This window comes from Hippopotamus amphibius, chromosome 12, assembly GCF_030028045.1.
Source record: "Hippopotamus amphibius kiboko isolate mHipAmp2 chromosome 12, mHipAmp2.hap2, whole genome shotgun sequence".
Lineage (NCBI taxonomy): Eukaryota > Metazoa > Chordata > Mammalia > Artiodactyla > Hippopotamidae > Hippopotamus > Hippopotamus amphibius.
In genome coordinates, this window is record NC_080197.1 from 62,968,331 (window position 1) to 62,985,155 (window position 16,825).

The window sequence follows — 16,825 nt, forward strand, 5'->3', positions numbered from 1 at the left end:
CATCAGACTGATTCTATCATGAGGTATCTTTAGCCTTAGAAAATATCACTATACAAGCACAGGGAACTCTGCTCAATATTCTGTAACAACCCAAATGGGAAAAGAATTTGAAAAAGAATAGATACATGTGTATGTATAACTGAATCACTTTGCTGCACACCTGAAACTAACACAACATTGTTAATCAACTACACTTCAATATAAAAGAAAAATTTAACAAAGAAAATATCACTATACACTCATGAGAAAATGAGAATGAAAAAGGAAAATACTATCTTGGTATTACTATAAAAATAGTTTAGAATTTGTTGACCCTCTGAGAAACTCTCAGGGACCCCTACAGATTCTCAGACCACATTCTGAGAACCTCTGCACTAATTCATACTTTAAAAACATTTCCCAGTGACTAGCATTTCATAAATGCTGAATATATTGATTCTGTTAATAGCCATCACTAGACTCTGAGCTCCATGAGGGCACTGATGTATCCTATAAATCTTCTTGACTTTTAAGGAGGCATCCAGTGCAATTTTACTGAATAAGAAAAATCCCATAGAAGTTTAGCTGCCTTCTTTTGAATAGATAGCACAGTTACTGTATTTGTTTTCAGGCAACTGGCTTTAGGTTAAAGCCTATATGCTCATGATGTGAAGTAGCATCATTCTGGAGTCACTGTATGACTTCAAACAAGTCACGGTTTCTGTGGGTCTCAGCTAGCAACTAAGAGGATATAAGAGGTTTGGGCGGCATGAGCTCCAGCTTCTTTTCCCTTTAAAGTTCAATTTTCTAAGTACTCTGTATTTAATTTACCAGAATGAGTGATGGTTAATAGGAATATTCAACAACAAACAGGTTTAGGAGGGAGTGGGGAGATAATTCAGGATTAAGTTGGCAAGCCTCCAAGAATAGGATGATGTTTAGGTAAGTGAATGTGGGAAGATTCAACGGATTCAAACTGGCACCTCATAAGATCCAGAGTTTAAAAGCTCACAGCCAACAATAAGCAGTGCTAAGGAGCAGGGTCACTAAACTGTGATCCAAGGATCTTTGCTTGTTGTTTGAATGTGAACCTTTCTAAATTTAAATTGTTGGCTATATTCAGGAGATGAAAAGAAATCTACACAGGAATCTTGCCCTTGATTTGGGGTAGAGACTGTAGTACTAGGTATACTGCACAATACATGATGAAAAGTAAAAGATTTCTAGGTCGAATACGCCATTATATACAGAATATTTATCAATTCTACTGCTAATGAAGACAATACCAAAGAAACAGAATTAGCTTGCAGAAAAGGAGAATTCAGTACAATGTAAGGCTTTTCTTATAAAGATAGTTGTTAAACATCAAATTAACTGGAGATAAAGATTGTTCAGTCAGTTTTGGGAAATGTCATTTATATTTCTCTCATGATTCATCCAAGACTGTAGTGGTGAGCACTAATAGTTTTGGAGTCAAAACCTTCAAATTTGAATAAAAAACTTAACATTGTTAGCTATGTAATCTGTGTATTTCTTTAAGCCTTGCTTTATCTATTAGATGGGGATAAAAGTACCCATCACTCATTGTAAGCACCCCCAAAATAATTATTATTATTACAACCTATTAGCTTTTCTTTAAGGAAGGGAAAAAAAGAACTTTTTGAGATGAAATGAATGTTTTAAGAATTTACAAATTGAAATTTCTCTCAGTTAAAAGTTTCGTAGACTGACCGCGCGTCCCCGCCAGCCGCGCGTCCCCGCCAGCCGCGCGTCCCCGCCAGCCGCGCGTCCCCGCCGCGCCTCTTGCCAAGGTTTCAACAGACCTCATCAAAATGCCCTCTCAAATGGAACACGCCATGGAAACCATGATGTTCACATTTCAGAGATTTGCTGGGGATAAAGGCTACTTAACAAAGGAGGACCTGAGAGTACTCATGGAAAAGGAATTCCCTGGATTTTTGGAAAATCAAAAAGACCCTCTGGCTGTGGACAAAATAGTGAAGGACCTGGACCAGTGCCGAGATGGCAAGGTGGGCTTCCAGAGCTTCTTTTCACTAATCGCTGGGCTCACCATTGTGTGCAAGGACTATTTTGTAGTACACATGAAGCAGAAGGGAAAGAAGTAGGCAGCATTGAGCAATTACTCCCACCCTGATAAGAATTCTCATAAACCGTTGCTTAAGGAATCTGCCCCACAGCTTCCCCCTGTATAAGGATTTCCTGAGCAGATTGGGACGCTTAGAAAATGTGCAAGTAAAATCCAACTCCACCTTGAGAAGCAGAGAAAGAAAAGTCAATTAAAGCCAAATAAGCTTCTGATTTTTATATTGCTTGCATCTCCTTGCCTTCAATAAACAAATTCCTTTAAAAAATTTTCATAAAAGTTGTTATCTGCCTTGTTTTCCTTACATTCTTTTACACTGGATAGTTTATATATTGTGCAATTGATATATTGATATATACAAACCCATCATAGGTCAAGGTTAGTCCAGCAACTGATTTGTTTTCACAGATTAGTGCAAAATTTAATAAATGAAACAGGAAGGACAACATGTGAGTACATAATGAAAATTTGGCAATTCCAACCAAGGAGAATTTGAATCTTTTAACGATATATCCTCCTGTAAACATTCCAGTTGCAAAAGTTGGTATGGTTATGATTCCTAGAAGAGAAAAAATGTGATTATATAAATATATTTATTCTGAATGTCTTTACATATGAAACACTGTATATCAACCAAAATCATCCAATCTTATTACTTCTTAAATAGAAGGCTGGCAGTCCAGGATGGAGGCAGAGGGCCAGTGTACCATGTGGGAGAGACAAAAATCATGTCTTCCTGCCAATGCTGAAGGTTGTTTCCTCACCAGCAAAAGTCAGTGACTGAGAATATTTGTATGTCTACATATATGGTTTCTATAAGGTGCTTTCTGTCCCCCCCGGAAAACAACAAAATATTACCTTCCTGACTCTGAGACTTTTATCCTACCATCTAAAATCCTTTACATCTCCTTAAAATGAAGGTTTCCCATCCTTAAAAACTTACTGCGAATTTGACCAGTACTTTAGAATTAATATCTTTTCTTTATTCATATAAATATATCTCCTGAGATGATAAACAGGCCTATACATGACATTAAAAATAATTGATTCCTTTTATAACTTTTCTATTTCATTGTCTTGCAAGATTGATTAAAGATGAAGATGCCTCTAACAAAAAATTAGGCTGAGAACCTTATTAGGAGCTAAATTTGCAGTTTTAACTTTTATCTTAAGTTTCACTAAGAACATCACACAGAATTATTATTTTCTTGTTTACTTATGACCTATTTATATACCACTTGATAAATTCAGCTTAACTTATCAAATATTGAGTTTCTACAATGTGCTGGGCCCTGTACTCGGTATGCTACTGCTCTTAAGAATCTTATCCTGGGGGTAGGGAAAGAATAATATGAAAACACCTTTCCTTCATAAACAAGTCTCCATGTGAATTTGGAAATAGGTATTGGAGCAAAAAAACCTCTCTAAAATACAATATTTGTTTTGAATTATGTAGATGCCAATGATGTGTTCACGTTGATTTTTCTTTTGGAAACTTCAGTGTCCTATTTTTTGTAAGTATCTGAGTCCTGATTCAAAATCCATGCAGGATGGAAGTATAATAATCACATTACAAAAGGATTTGCCTCAGGATCTCAGCACTAGTTTGTAGGATCCAGTCATGATATCTACATGTTTCATTCACATGTCACTTTTCCTTCAGGAATTCATCTCCATCTCCTCAAAGATAACATGAGATGCAACTTCAAATGCAGAACAGTGCTCCTATCATGAGCGATGGATTTGATAAAATTTGAAAAAAAATAAATGAAAATTATATTTAATAAAATGTGAAATTGCCTTCACAACAAAATCACTTGGAACTCAATTACTTGGTAGCATTATCAAGCAAACATAAACAACAGGTCTTACCAAACAAAATGCTAGTCTCAGAGGCTGACCGGCCATACTGTTGTTCTATGTATTTGAAGATATAGGTGATAGAACCAATATAGCTACTGGCTTGCAGCAGTGTCAAAAATAATACTATAACATATAGGGGATTGTTAAGGATGCTTTTCAAGGACTGGAAAAAACCTATAAAGACATAAAAAAAGAAAACATTATAATGCAGTTTAAATATATATTAATATTTTAATCTTGTATATATAATTTATGATTTAAAATTCCATAAATACATAGCACAGACTGTCAGAGTACCCTGCAATTCTACTCTTAACTGTTTTTAAAATATTCTTTCAGTTTTTTTCATATGTGCATTCGTATTTATTTAGTTAGTTCATTTTACTCCAAAATGGGATCAACTATACATGCTGTCTGATGCTTTGTTCACTTCATGTTTGGTTATTCTTAGCTCTCTATCATACAAATGCACACACCATTAGTTCATTTATTCATCATTTAATAAATATTTGGATTTTAGCTGGGTACCAGGCAATATGCTAGGCACTCAAGAAACAAAAATGAATGGAATGCAATGTCTCATTTATTAGCACTTAATAATATAATTATTATATTCATAATATAATTATTAAGTAGAAATTTCTCTTAAAGACAGTATAATCCAAAGCTCACAGAAATAAGAAGTTTGCTTCAAAAACTATAAAGGTAAATTTAGTACCAGGACTCAGATCTCTTGTTTCCTGGTATATAGCTTTTCTACCATAAAAGACTGCCTCAGTAAATTTGGCAGTATTATCAGTTACGTTTCTTAAAGAGATATTGTCTCTCAAGTGACATTATGACAACAGTAGGGCAAAAACCCATGCCTACAAACAGGTATGTAACAAGTCTGTAACTTCCATACCTAGCAAGAATTATGTGATCTGGGTTTATGATTACCACATTAACCAGTTGCTACAGGAGTTAAAAGTGGAAGGAACTACATAGAAAAACAGTGGGAAGTATCAGAGTCAAGCAAGACAGAACCAGATATGGTTACTGAGGGATGGATGGTGTGGACTTTGAAAGATCTTGTGCTGTAGATCTCTAAAGGTTTCCACTAGATATGGTCAAAATCAAACATTCTATCCAATGGTAACTAAGAAATAGTTTCATCTGCTTATAATAAGAAGAAAAAAGTTTAGGGCAAAGGGCATAGAAGAAAAAAAAGGAAGATATAAGGAAATGTATAGCAGGAATAAGTAACATTTAAAATTGTTAGGTCAAAATGCTAAACTTCTCTCCATGGGACTCCTCCATCAGGAAGGACCATTGACTAGTAAGGCATTCTAAGTGAGTTGTGATATCTGATCAAAAGAAGTAAGGCATTGGGCTCACCAAATCACTGAATTTTTGAGGTGAGTGAGAACTTGGTTGTCATCTCTGCTTCTACACAATCATGATCCACTATGCAGCCTCAATAACCGGATCAATAAACAACTCAAGTGACATGAAACTGACTGTCTCAGAAACAAATTGTTCCATTTTTTTTGACAATTCTTCTTGTTTACAAACTTTTTTGTAGAGAACTGAAATCTTTATTTCTTTCTAACCAATTAGTCTTATTTCTACTCAAATTAGATACATTTTTTTCTGACTAGATGTTCTTAGTTATTTCATCCATTCCTAATAGCACCTACTTAAGGACCTCTGTACTATCTTATTCTGGTCACTATCTTAAAAACACAGTTGATAATATACATGATGTTTATAATTGTGCTATTTTTGCATCTTCATTGTCCTCTTCATCCTTCTCGGGCTTACATTCAACCACGTTCCTTATGAGTTTAGATAATCCACTACTTCTTATGGATTTAATTTGCTGCAGTGTGAAAATAGCACAGACCAAATGAAAATTTATTAGAACGCTATTTTTAGTGTGCATGTTAAATTTCAAAAACTCCTAACTCAGTGGTGTGCTGGTAAACATTTAACAACTGAAACTTGAAAAAACAACCCCTGATTTGAGTATTTCCCAAATTTGGTAGTAAGTGGTGGTAACTCTTGCCATCATGGTCAATTTCACGCTACCAGTGTTGCTGAAAAATTAAGCCGTCTCTCATGAGTCAATACAAGTCACACCATTGCTTTCAGATTAGAGTGACAGAGAGAAGAACGTAACAATAAAAGGAGTTAGTGGAAGAACTGATGAGAGGGAGAACTTGGGCTCCACCTGACAATCTCTAACATCACTTCAACTTAAAAAGGCTGCCAAGGGTTCAGGCATTGCTCTCCTTTGACCCTTAACTATTCCACCACTTCTGTGCAATCTGAAAACTGCACTATTAACCCCTCATTACTTCAGCCACCTTGCTCTGACTGTTAATGGATCTTTCCCCAGATTACTGCTCCTGAATTGTTCTCCATTAGCCCTCAGGGCTTATATTTGGAAGGAAGGCACTATCAAGTGGCAAAGGATTCTTATTCACATGACTGACTCCAACAATCTCAACTATTGCTGTTGCTTCTACTTCATTCTGAATATTTAGGTAAGCAATTTTTTTTGTATGTAATTACCCAGAAAATAATCTTGCTCTAATTACCTAGAGAGAAACTCCCTCTGATTTCCTTCTCCATACTGCATCTCTCCACCTAAGAACAGTTAAGTTGCCCAATTTGTAGGCACTCATGTTTCCTTATATGGGCACTATATGGCAATTGTCTATATACTTCTCAGTACAACCCCATTACATGGCAAATACTTGGAAAACAGAGGCAATATTTGGGTATAATATGGTTCCTGGTATCATTTTTTAAAAATAAATTTGTTTATTTATTTGTTGGTTGTGTTGGGTCTTCGCTGCTGCACATGGGCTTTTTCTAGTCGTGGTGAGCGGGGGCTACTCTTCGTTGTGGTGCATAGGCTTCTCATTGCGGTGGCTTCTCTTGTTGCAGAGCACAGGCTCTAGGCATGTGGGCTTCAGTAGTTGCAGCACACTGGGCTCAAGAGTTGTGGCTCACGGGCTCTAAAGTGCAGGCTCAATAGTTTGTACTATATAATTTGGAAATGAATGTATACTCTTTGGTTTACAAATAACAGATATTTTTAACATTTGATTGGTTTCTCCCTGCTAAAGACCACAAGCTTAATTCTCTTCTCCTCAGAGCTGATATGTGTTCAGAAAATATTTATTAATTTTAGTAGGAATCAGAAGAATAATTTAGCCAAATTTAGTACAGAAGAAAGCTAACTTCAGGTGACTTGAGTATGACTTAGTATTTTGAAATATTTACCCCTCCCTTTCACTGGGATTAACAATTCCAAATTGACTGTAAATGTGAAATACTTACCAGCTACAGTTTCAGTAACATTTTGCCTCTGCTTGGTCAAATGAGTAGTTTGACTCTTTTCTTCATTTTTCATAGGCAAAGATATGGAAGCTTTTTTTTCTTTCTTTGGTTTATCCAAATTTTTGGGCAAGAAAAAGAATGGTATAGAGGAAATAATGGATACTAGTCCAGCCACAAGGAAACCAAGCCACCAAGCACCAACCCAACGAGAATCCTTAGGAGTTATTCTGATAGTGCCTAGAATAAAGAATTAGATGAAATGAGTCAAAAATCATTTTCAAATGCAAGAATTTCTGGGTAATAGTGGTAATAATTGCTGTCCTCCATACATGAAGAAAGTAAGTGATGTTTCATCAATTCTGAGACACTTTTCTTTTTTTCACACTTTTAATCTTTGAAATAAGGGTAAGCCTAATATTTAATGACATCTCACAATTGCTCTTGTCCAAGAATCAGTCGCGACATTGTCGTCATTGCCTGAGCCTGTGTGAACTTGGTGGCTTTTCAGGTGACATGACTGAACAGCTGCCATTATTAAACGATTGAAGCCTGCAAACTATTTAAGGGCCAATTATGGAGGCACAAATCCTCATTGTCTGAAAACTTGTACTGGCACCATCTCGAGGTCAAGAAAGCACCAGCAATGAAATTTACAGCACTTTGCAAGAAATTCTCAGAGCCAGTAGTGGAGCTTTTCCCCCCTAGAATCTGCATTTCCAACTCTTTGACAGAGGACTTTAAGTTTTAGGGATAATTTAACCATTTATTTCAATAATATTTCCCCTTAAAGCTGTGTGAGTGATATGTAAGTGCTATATATATGCTATATCTAAACGAGTATAAATGAGCTGTTTCAGTAACTATGAAGTTTCAGTATATATTTAAATTTATAAATATAAACATTCTAATAAGAAAACAACACACACACAGACCATAGATGTTTGAAGCACAATAATGGTGTTATTACTCTTTGATCTATACAAAAACTCTTTAACTTGAGAAAACACTGACTTGACACATAGAAATAAATTATTCATTCTATTTATTGAAGTGGTTTTCAAATATGCACAGCTCTGAGTTTAAAAATGATTGACATGTTCATAGTATTCCATAATCAGCAACTCCGACAGAAATGATTGATAATATCAGTGACTCCATCTACATGCTAAGCATTTATTCATCAGCTGTCAGAAGTGTCATTTTGATAATATTTTTTGGTGTTCTATCCCTGATGTACACATAGGAACTAGAGGTCATAACTTGGCTAGACACAGCCTGCCAAAGTGTTTTTTGTTCATACACTGTCTTAAAAGCTGGAAAATTCTGCATGAAAATCTGGATTTCTGGATTTTCTTGAAAACCAGTGAGAAGATTTTGTCAATGCTGGATCCAAATTTCTGCATGAAAAGAATAGGCTGAGGCTGAGTAGTATGTGCACTTTCAGGTGTGTGCAGAGAGCAGTTCACCACCACCAATTCTTCCAAGTTTAACCACAACACCGAACACTGTTTATTCACTTATGTCATCTTGTTGGCTCCTTTGACATTGGAGTTTGCCAAAGTGTACTTCACAATATGTTTACATCATACCCATGATTGAATAAGAGAAGATGTAATAAGGTCTAGACATTTAGTGGTAGAAATGGGATCACCATGAATCTAAAATACTGTGAGTAGTGATTTCTGACTATAGAAAATAGGTTACAAAACCATCATTCTAAAGACTTTAACCATTTATTTCTGGGTTCTTAGTGGTAAAAAAACAATGATAACCTGGAAAGGAACGAGTGGAAACATATGGAATGTGAATCTACTCTAATTCACACATCCGAAATAGAGGATATAACACATTCCACCAGGTCCATGTTTTAGCTTTATATTAAAACACTATCAAGATTTTAGATTGTGGCTATTGTTGGCCCGCTGTGCTGTCTACTCTATGTAGTCCTGGTGAAATAGAAAATCAGATTTATTTCCAAACACTAATTACTTATCATATGTTAAAACAGCCACCATACTGCTTTGTTCTAAAAGAGATGGCAGGTCAATGCACAAATATTCATGGCTCACTGTGACAAGGGCTACAATAAAGGCGTGTTCTTGCTGATTATAAGGGCATTTAACTTGGAACCAGTAGGAGGTGGTGAAGTAAGTCTTCTCTGAAGAGGAACCGCTATTCTATTTTGGAAGAGACTTTAAGAAATATGCAGATAGAGACGGGAGAAAAGGTAAATGCGGGGAAGTGACATTAGAGGGCACATTGAGAGACCTGCAATTAGTTTGCAATTATTTTGGGTGAAGTAATTTTAAGTTTGTTAAATTTTCTTATGCTGTGTTTAGTTGTAAAAACCTGATGTAGGTAAGGAGCTGAATTTTCTTTTTATTCTGGTTGTTAACACATCACCTATTTGTAGCTTTTGACAATTAGTCAGCAAAGGGCCACTGAAAGAGTGAATTCAGTTATTTGAAAGAATGCTGTCATGTAGGTAAAAAGCATAATCATGTTACCTGTTCTGATTGTACTTACTCAGATCTACATATCCAATATCCACATACATTTTAGAAAACAGAGATACCAGTAAAAAGCCAGTGATCGGACCAATCATTGCTATTGCAAGCAAATTACCTAAGAACATAAAGAATATGAAGTAAAAGAATAAGTTTAGGAGCACTGTTTTTTTTTTTGTTTTGTTTTTTTTTTGTCTTTTTTTTCAGCTCTTTATTGGAGTATAATTGCTTTACACTGTTGTGCCAGTTTCTGCTGTACAACAAAGTGAATCAGCTGTATTTATACATACTGTTATTTCAAGGTACACCCAGGGAAAGTAACCATAAAATCTAATATTTTCTGTACATTACCTAAATAAAAAGAAGAATGTCCTTCTTTAGCAAAATCATCGATGTAAGAAATTCCCAAGGGCACTATGGGCGTTTCCCCAATTCCACGAAGCATATTACCCAATAGAACGTATATCCAAATGTATGACCCAGATTCCTTTTCCCAACCTACGCAGACAAGAGAGTGTTTTATTTTAAACATTAATCTTAGCATTTCTGTTAAAAACTCAACTAATTTAATCCTTTAATTATTCCATTTAAGGTTTTCTTTTGCTTTTTCTAATTATAAAATGATTTATAGTCACATTACAAAATTTGACAATATAGAAAAGGACAAAGAAAACAAATACAAATTATCTGTAATCCCACCACACAGAGAGAGCCACTTCTAATATTTTGTTTATATCTTTCACATTTTTAGTGAACATAAAATTATGCATAATATTCTTTATGTTCTTATATCAGGATTTTAATGACTGCATAATAGTGTGCTGAATAAGTTTGATTATTTATTTAATGCATCTCTTTCTTTGACTCACAAAGTATTTCCAACTTTTTATTCTGTTAAACAGGGATGCCATGGCTATGACAGTAAATAAATCCTTCTGCACATTCCTGATTATTTCCTTAAGACAAAGCAATAAAAGTAGAATTGCTGACTTAAGCAGATATGCAAATTTTTGTTCTTTACCATATTGAAAATTAGCCTCCAAAAAAGAGAAATCTATATACTCCCCATAATACATAAAATGTGTCTCCTTCCTCTACCTTATTTCTCTTTATTTTTTTTTTTTATTTTTTTATTTTTTTTTTATTTTTTTTTATTATTTTATTTTATTTTTTTGGGGGTACACCAGGTTCAATCAACTGTTTTTATACACATATCCCCATATTCCCTCCCTTCCTTGACGCCCCCCCCCTCGAGTCCCCCCCACCCTCCCTGCCCCAGTCCTCTAAGGCATCTTCCATCCTCGAGTTGGACTCCCTTTGTTATACAACAACTTCCCACTGACTATTTTACAGTTGGTAGTATATATATGTCTGTGCTACTCTCTCGCTTCTTCTCAGTTTCCCCTTCACCCCCCGCCCCCTCCCATACCTCGAGTTCTCCAGTCCATTCTCTGTATCTGCTTCCTTGTTCTTGTCACTGAGTTCATCAGTACCATTTTTAGATTCCGTATATGTCAGTTAGCATACAATATTTGTCCTTCTCTTTCTGACTTACTTCACTATGTATGACAGATTGTAGTTCTATCCACCTCATTACATATAGCTCCATCTCATCCCTTTTTATAGCTGAGTAATATTCCATTGTATATATATGCCACATCTTCTGTATCCATTCATTTGTTGATGGGCATTTAGGTTGTTTCCATGTCCTGGCTATTGTAAAGAGTGCTGAAATAAACATTATGGTACATGTTTCTTTTGGGATTATGGTTTTCTTTGGGTATATGCCCAGGAGTGAGATGACTGGATCATATGGTAGTTCTATTTGTAGTTTTTTAAGGAACCTCCAAATTGTTTTCCATAGTGGCTGTACCAACTTACAGTCCCACCAACAGTGCAGGAGAGTTCCCTTTTCTCCACACCCTCTCCAACATTTGTTGTTCTCTTTATTTTTAATCTTTTCCTATCTAGTAGGTAGGAAAATCTTTAATTAGTACTATAATTTCTAATTAAAATTTATGATTTGTGTTATAATAGGTAAAAAATCTTTAATTAGTGTCATTTGCATTTTTCATAAAGAGTAAAAATATGTTTTAACATATTTATGCCCCTTCCTCCTCTTTATATTAGTTGTATATTTTCTTTCCGATTTCATATCAAAATATTCCTTTTTTATTACTTTTAGAAACTTTTTATATATAATACATATTAATACTATGATTTTTATCTTACACACATAAGATGCAAATGTTTTTCCTATTTATTTTTTAAATCAGTTTTGCTAATGGATATCAATTGTTTTTTATAGATGTAATTAAATTGTTAAATTTTAGAATATTTATTTGTGACACTAATATTCAGTAGTGCCAATTGAATTCTTACCTTTTCTCACTCTCTCCAGTGATGTTCCATTAAGTAACAAATTTTGATCAATCGAACAGGTTGATATTCTTGATGTTGAATTCTCTGCTGGATTAACAGGAGTGTCTTTAGCATACCTGTAACTGTAAGAACATCACTATATTTACTGAATATTTTCACTTTTCCCAGAAATACAGAGGAATTTTCCCCTTTATTTGCACCATTCTCTTCTCTAAATTATCAGGATCCTCTTTGTCAGTTTCCCAGCCTATATATTAGGAGTGGTGATGGGTAAAAGTGAAATGGGAGTGTTCACTAAGAGATACCATGCAAGTCTCCCCAGGCAAGGTGGAGTACCATGTTGCTCTCATGCTAGGAGGGCTTATATTCTGGTCAACACATGAAATATCTTGGTTTCATGCTTTAAAAATACTGCTAACTGTGTTTATCCATCCTTTTGAATTATCTTCAAGGATGGTTACAATCTGAACTTTCAGAATCAATTTATAATCACACTGATTTATGTGCATTTTCCATCATTAACCTGTATGTTTTTCTTTCATGGATACACACACACACACACACACACACAAGTCATATACCTGACTCTTCAAAACTTAATTTAAAAAGTTCTGATAGGAACTTAATAGGAACAATAGAGATGGACCTAGAATAGGGACAAATACTGATATTTAGAAATATATGGATGGACCTAAGGGTATTATGCTTAGTAAAATAAGTCAGGCAAAGAAAGACAAATACTGTGTGTTTTCACTTATATGTGGAATCTAAAAAAAAAGAGAGAGAAGCAAGAAAAAGAACAAATAAAACAGAAGCAGACTCACAGATACAGGGAACAAAGTAGTGGTTACCAGTGGGAAGAGGAGTGGGGGAAGGGGGGGAATAGGGTAAGGGGGTTAAGAGGTACAAAGTACTGGGTATAAAATAAGTAAGATACAAAGATGTACAGCACAGGGAATATGGCCAATATTTTATAATAACTATGATAACTATAAATGGAGTATAATCTATAAAAATGATAAACCACTATGTTGTAAACCTGATATGAATATAATTTGTCCATTATTCTTCAACAAAAAATATAAATTAAAAATACTGAGGTACCCTGTGAGGTCTGAGGGCAACCTACTGCATGCCAGGCATTATGCTCAGCTCCAAATCACTAGAAATAAAACACACAGGTTTTGTACTTAAGACATCTTACACCCTCTAAGATAAATATATATGATGAGAGATATGATAAGGTTAATATACCAGATCCTGAGTTGTCATAAAGGAAAAAGGGATGATCAGCTTTGCTTGGAGGTTGGGAAGGGTGTGGATTAGAGAAGACTTCACAGTGAGGATTCCATATGAGATGAATCTTGAGGATGGTTAGGAGTTTAATGGGTAGACAAAGAAGGAAAATCATTCAAAGGTGTAGAAACACCATGAGCAAAGGTATGACATATTATGGCACATTTGGAAAACTGTAGGCCTAGAGTATGATCTCCAATCGTGGGAAACAGTGTTAAATGAAGCTAGGAAGATGGTCAAGGACCAAATCAGCGAGTGACCTGTATATGCAAATGAGCCTAGATATGTAAATAAGCCTAGATAGTGATTTATAGGCAAAAAGCTTTCAATACTTTGTTACCAACAGTGACCAATACATTATTTTGCATCACAGTCACAATAATACGTATCCGCACACACACACTCACAAATTTACAACCAAAACACAAATTTCACAGTATAATATTTATCTCCACTCACACTGTGTTTTATTCTATTCTATTCTATTCTATCCCATCCTATGTAAAAATTGTTGGTCTCAATAATCTTAATTGATTTATTGGTTCACGAGGGGTTCAAGATCTGAAGTTTGAAAAATACTCCTCTAGGCTACAGAACTTCCTTTGTGGTCCAGTGGGTAAGACTCTGAGCTTCTAATGCAGGTGTCCTGGGTTCAGTCCCTAGTTGGGAAACAAGTCCTGCATGCCACACTAAGACCCAGTGCAACCAAGATAAATAAATAATTTTTTTTTAAAGAAAAATACTGCTCTAGGATATTGGGAGTTTTAAGTAGGAGTAAAATGATTAGATTCTTGTTTTTAAAATGATTACTGTAGTATAGAATATGAATTAGAAGGAAGTTAAGATGGGAGGCAAAAAGTCCATGCTAGGGAAGATAGAATCCTCTATCAGATTAAGGGCAACAACTGTGACAGATAAGAGGCAGAATAATCAAGATTTGGTGAATACTGGTCATGTGTATTGAAGTAAAGAATAAGTCTAGGATGAGAACCTTGACTTTAGCTTGAGTTCCTCTGTGGCTAAATGAATCATTGCTGAAAGAGTGAATGTGAAAAATCTGAGCTGGTTTTGGCACAGGGATTAATTCAGTTCTGAATATATGGATGCAAAATGTTTGTAGGATGTTAGGTTGGAGATACCCATGAGGTGGTTTGTTGTATAGATCTTGAGTATAAGATACACTCACTGTGTACAGTAATAGTTGCATTTAATGCATGTACTCCACACAAATCATGTAGAATGAAAAATGAAGACAATTGAAGACAGTAGCAGAAGGAAAGGATGGGTATAACGGAGAAGCCAAAAGGAGGAAATAAATTAAGAGAGAGTAAGATGATGAAAATAAGAAGGAACAGTACTAGGAAGAAGAAAGAACTTATGAGGGTCAAATATAGTAATTAATATAGTAACCAAAGGCATGGCTGTTGGCATTGATAATGAGTAAGTAATTGATATCTTTAGCAGAAACTGCTCACTGGCTCTCAGTATCCATTCTTTTCTCCTTGTATGGTAACAGAACTGGGATCTTTAGCTGAAAAGTGGACCCCTGAAATAAAATCTATTTTCCCAATTAAATCTGGATGTGAGGTGTAACAAAGTTCTGGCTAATGCGAAGTCAGTTTCTTCTTATTCTTCTATCCTGTTTCAAGGAACAACATTGCCACAATTTAGACTGTGAAGTCAAGGCCAGTCAAAGGCTGGGTTGGCTACATTAAATTTTTATGTAAAAAGTAAGCTCCTATCTTATTTAAGCCAGCACTATTTTTGGTTTTCATTAGTATCTAATTCTAATTAAAACCACACAGAAACTTAGGAAGAAGTCTCAGTGGAGATGGTAATGAGAAAACCCATACTGAAGTGAGTTGAGTGGTGAAGTTGTAAGCAGCTTTTGGCAGGAAAGAGGTTTCTGCAGGAGGCCCATTTGTCTTGTCACTTTAGCAAAACTACACTGTAACTAATATTTAAATCAGGCAACCCATGCTCTACACATCTCCAGCCCAAGCACACCTTTCCAATCTTTTGATCACAGGATACCTTGCCTAACCTGTTGGTTCCTTCCATAGAACAAAGAAGTAGAATTGAAGAATGAGTAATTAACAGATGACCAGATCTCTTCCCTAGCTTCCCCTTCAGTAATCTCATGAACAAACTGTGCGAACAAGGTAGTATTTAAAGAAAGATCACAAGAAGTTGACAAGCAGTGGGGAATAATGACAACTTTGACCCTCTATCTCAATGATTAACTGAGATTAATTTCCTTTTCCCTTTAAAAGCTTTTTGGCCAAACGGAATCATGGGAGTTGGTTTTGGGGGGACATGAGTCCACCTTCTTCCTGGATTGCTGGCATTCTGATTAATAACAACTTTCCTTTCTACCAACAATTGCCTTTCAGGTATTAATTTTTGAGTGGTGAGCAGCTGGACCTGAGTTCAGTAACAAAGTCTTATTAAATATTAACAAAACCTTGTAGGCAAAGACATAAAATATATATTACACTAAAAAGTCACAAAAAACATTTATTTTCTATGAAACTACATCTCATTTATTGCTATTCATATTTCAATATCAATAAGAGTCATGGTAGATAAAATAATGAGTTAATTATTACATAGAAAATATACTCCATTTCTACACACACTTAGTGGATGTTGTTACCAAAAGGGGACTGCTTATTTAAAAGGAAAAAAATGAAATTCTACCATTAATGTACAAGAAAATGATAATTGATGGCATAGAGCCACTTACTATCCCATGAAAAAATGCGGTAAAGCAGTCAAAATACTTCCAATTCCCATAATGACGCAACCAATTCCAATTAGCTTCGGTCTGTGTAATTTGGCTCCAAAGTAACTCACAAATACAATCACAAGCAAATTTCCTAGAAAGAGAATAAAATTATTGTCATATGATTCATTATAGCAAACAGTGACTGAGTCCAATTTTGTGTCCAATAGGATGGAAGGCCCTGGAATGGGTACAAATAGAGCATAAGACATGGTACCTTTCTTCAAAGATTAAGTAAGTTAATTAAGATGAAACTTACCTTAAGCCACTCACTATAAAGTTGTATGGTATTAATGACAAGTAGAATTGACTTTAGATAAGAACAAAAGAACTTGAATTAGCGATATTAGTGAAGAAAAATTTTATGAAGAATTTGGAGTTCAGTGGATTCTATTGGAATGGAGAAAAATGGACAAAAATACTTGAGGAAAGATATTTATTCATGCATTTTTCATTCATTCCTTACAATCTAAATTCTTATTAAGTACCTGTCATGGGGTGAGATGACAGAAATATAGGAAAAGAATAAACAATGCAAGGTATCTGCTCTAAAAGAACTTACCTACCAGTGACAAAAAT

General features: G+C 35.1%; 2 protein-coding genes across 2 annotated transcripts in view; one reads left to right on the forward strand and one right to left on the reverse strand.

The window, feature by feature from the left end:
- Positions 1 to 16,825, reverse strand: part of SLCO1B3 (solute carrier organic anion transporter family member 1B3) — a 69,440-nt gene that overhangs the window by 18,617 nt on the left and 33,998 nt on the right. Inside the window, exons 4-10 of the mRNA XM_057702595.1 lie at positions 16,208 to 16,340; positions 12,166 to 12,287; positions 10,135 to 10,281; positions 9,803 to 9,901; positions 7,277 to 7,513; positions 3,956 to 4,120; positions 2,447 to 2,642 (exon numbers count right to left, since the gene is read on the reverse strand). Coding sequence (XP_057558578.1) covers positions 2,447 to 2,642; positions 3,956 to 4,120; positions 7,277 to 7,513; positions 9,803 to 9,901; positions 10,135 to 10,281; positions 12,166 to 12,287; positions 16,208 to 16,340 — 1,099 coding nt within the window. The remainder of the gene's footprint in view (positions 1 to 2,446; positions 2,643 to 3,955; positions 4,121 to 7,276; positions 7,514 to 9,802; positions 9,902 to 10,134; positions 10,282 to 12,165; positions 12,288 to 16,207; positions 16,341 to 16,825) is intronic.
- Positions 1,734 to 2,402, forward strand: LOC130833203 (protein S100-A10-like). Its single transcript, XM_057702596.1, has one exon. It carries the CDS (start codon positions 1,812 to 1,814, stop codon positions 2,103 to 2,105), a length of 294 nt encoding a protein of 97 aa, XP_057558579.1. The 5' UTR covers positions 1,734 to 1,811; the 3' UTR covers positions 2,106 to 2,402.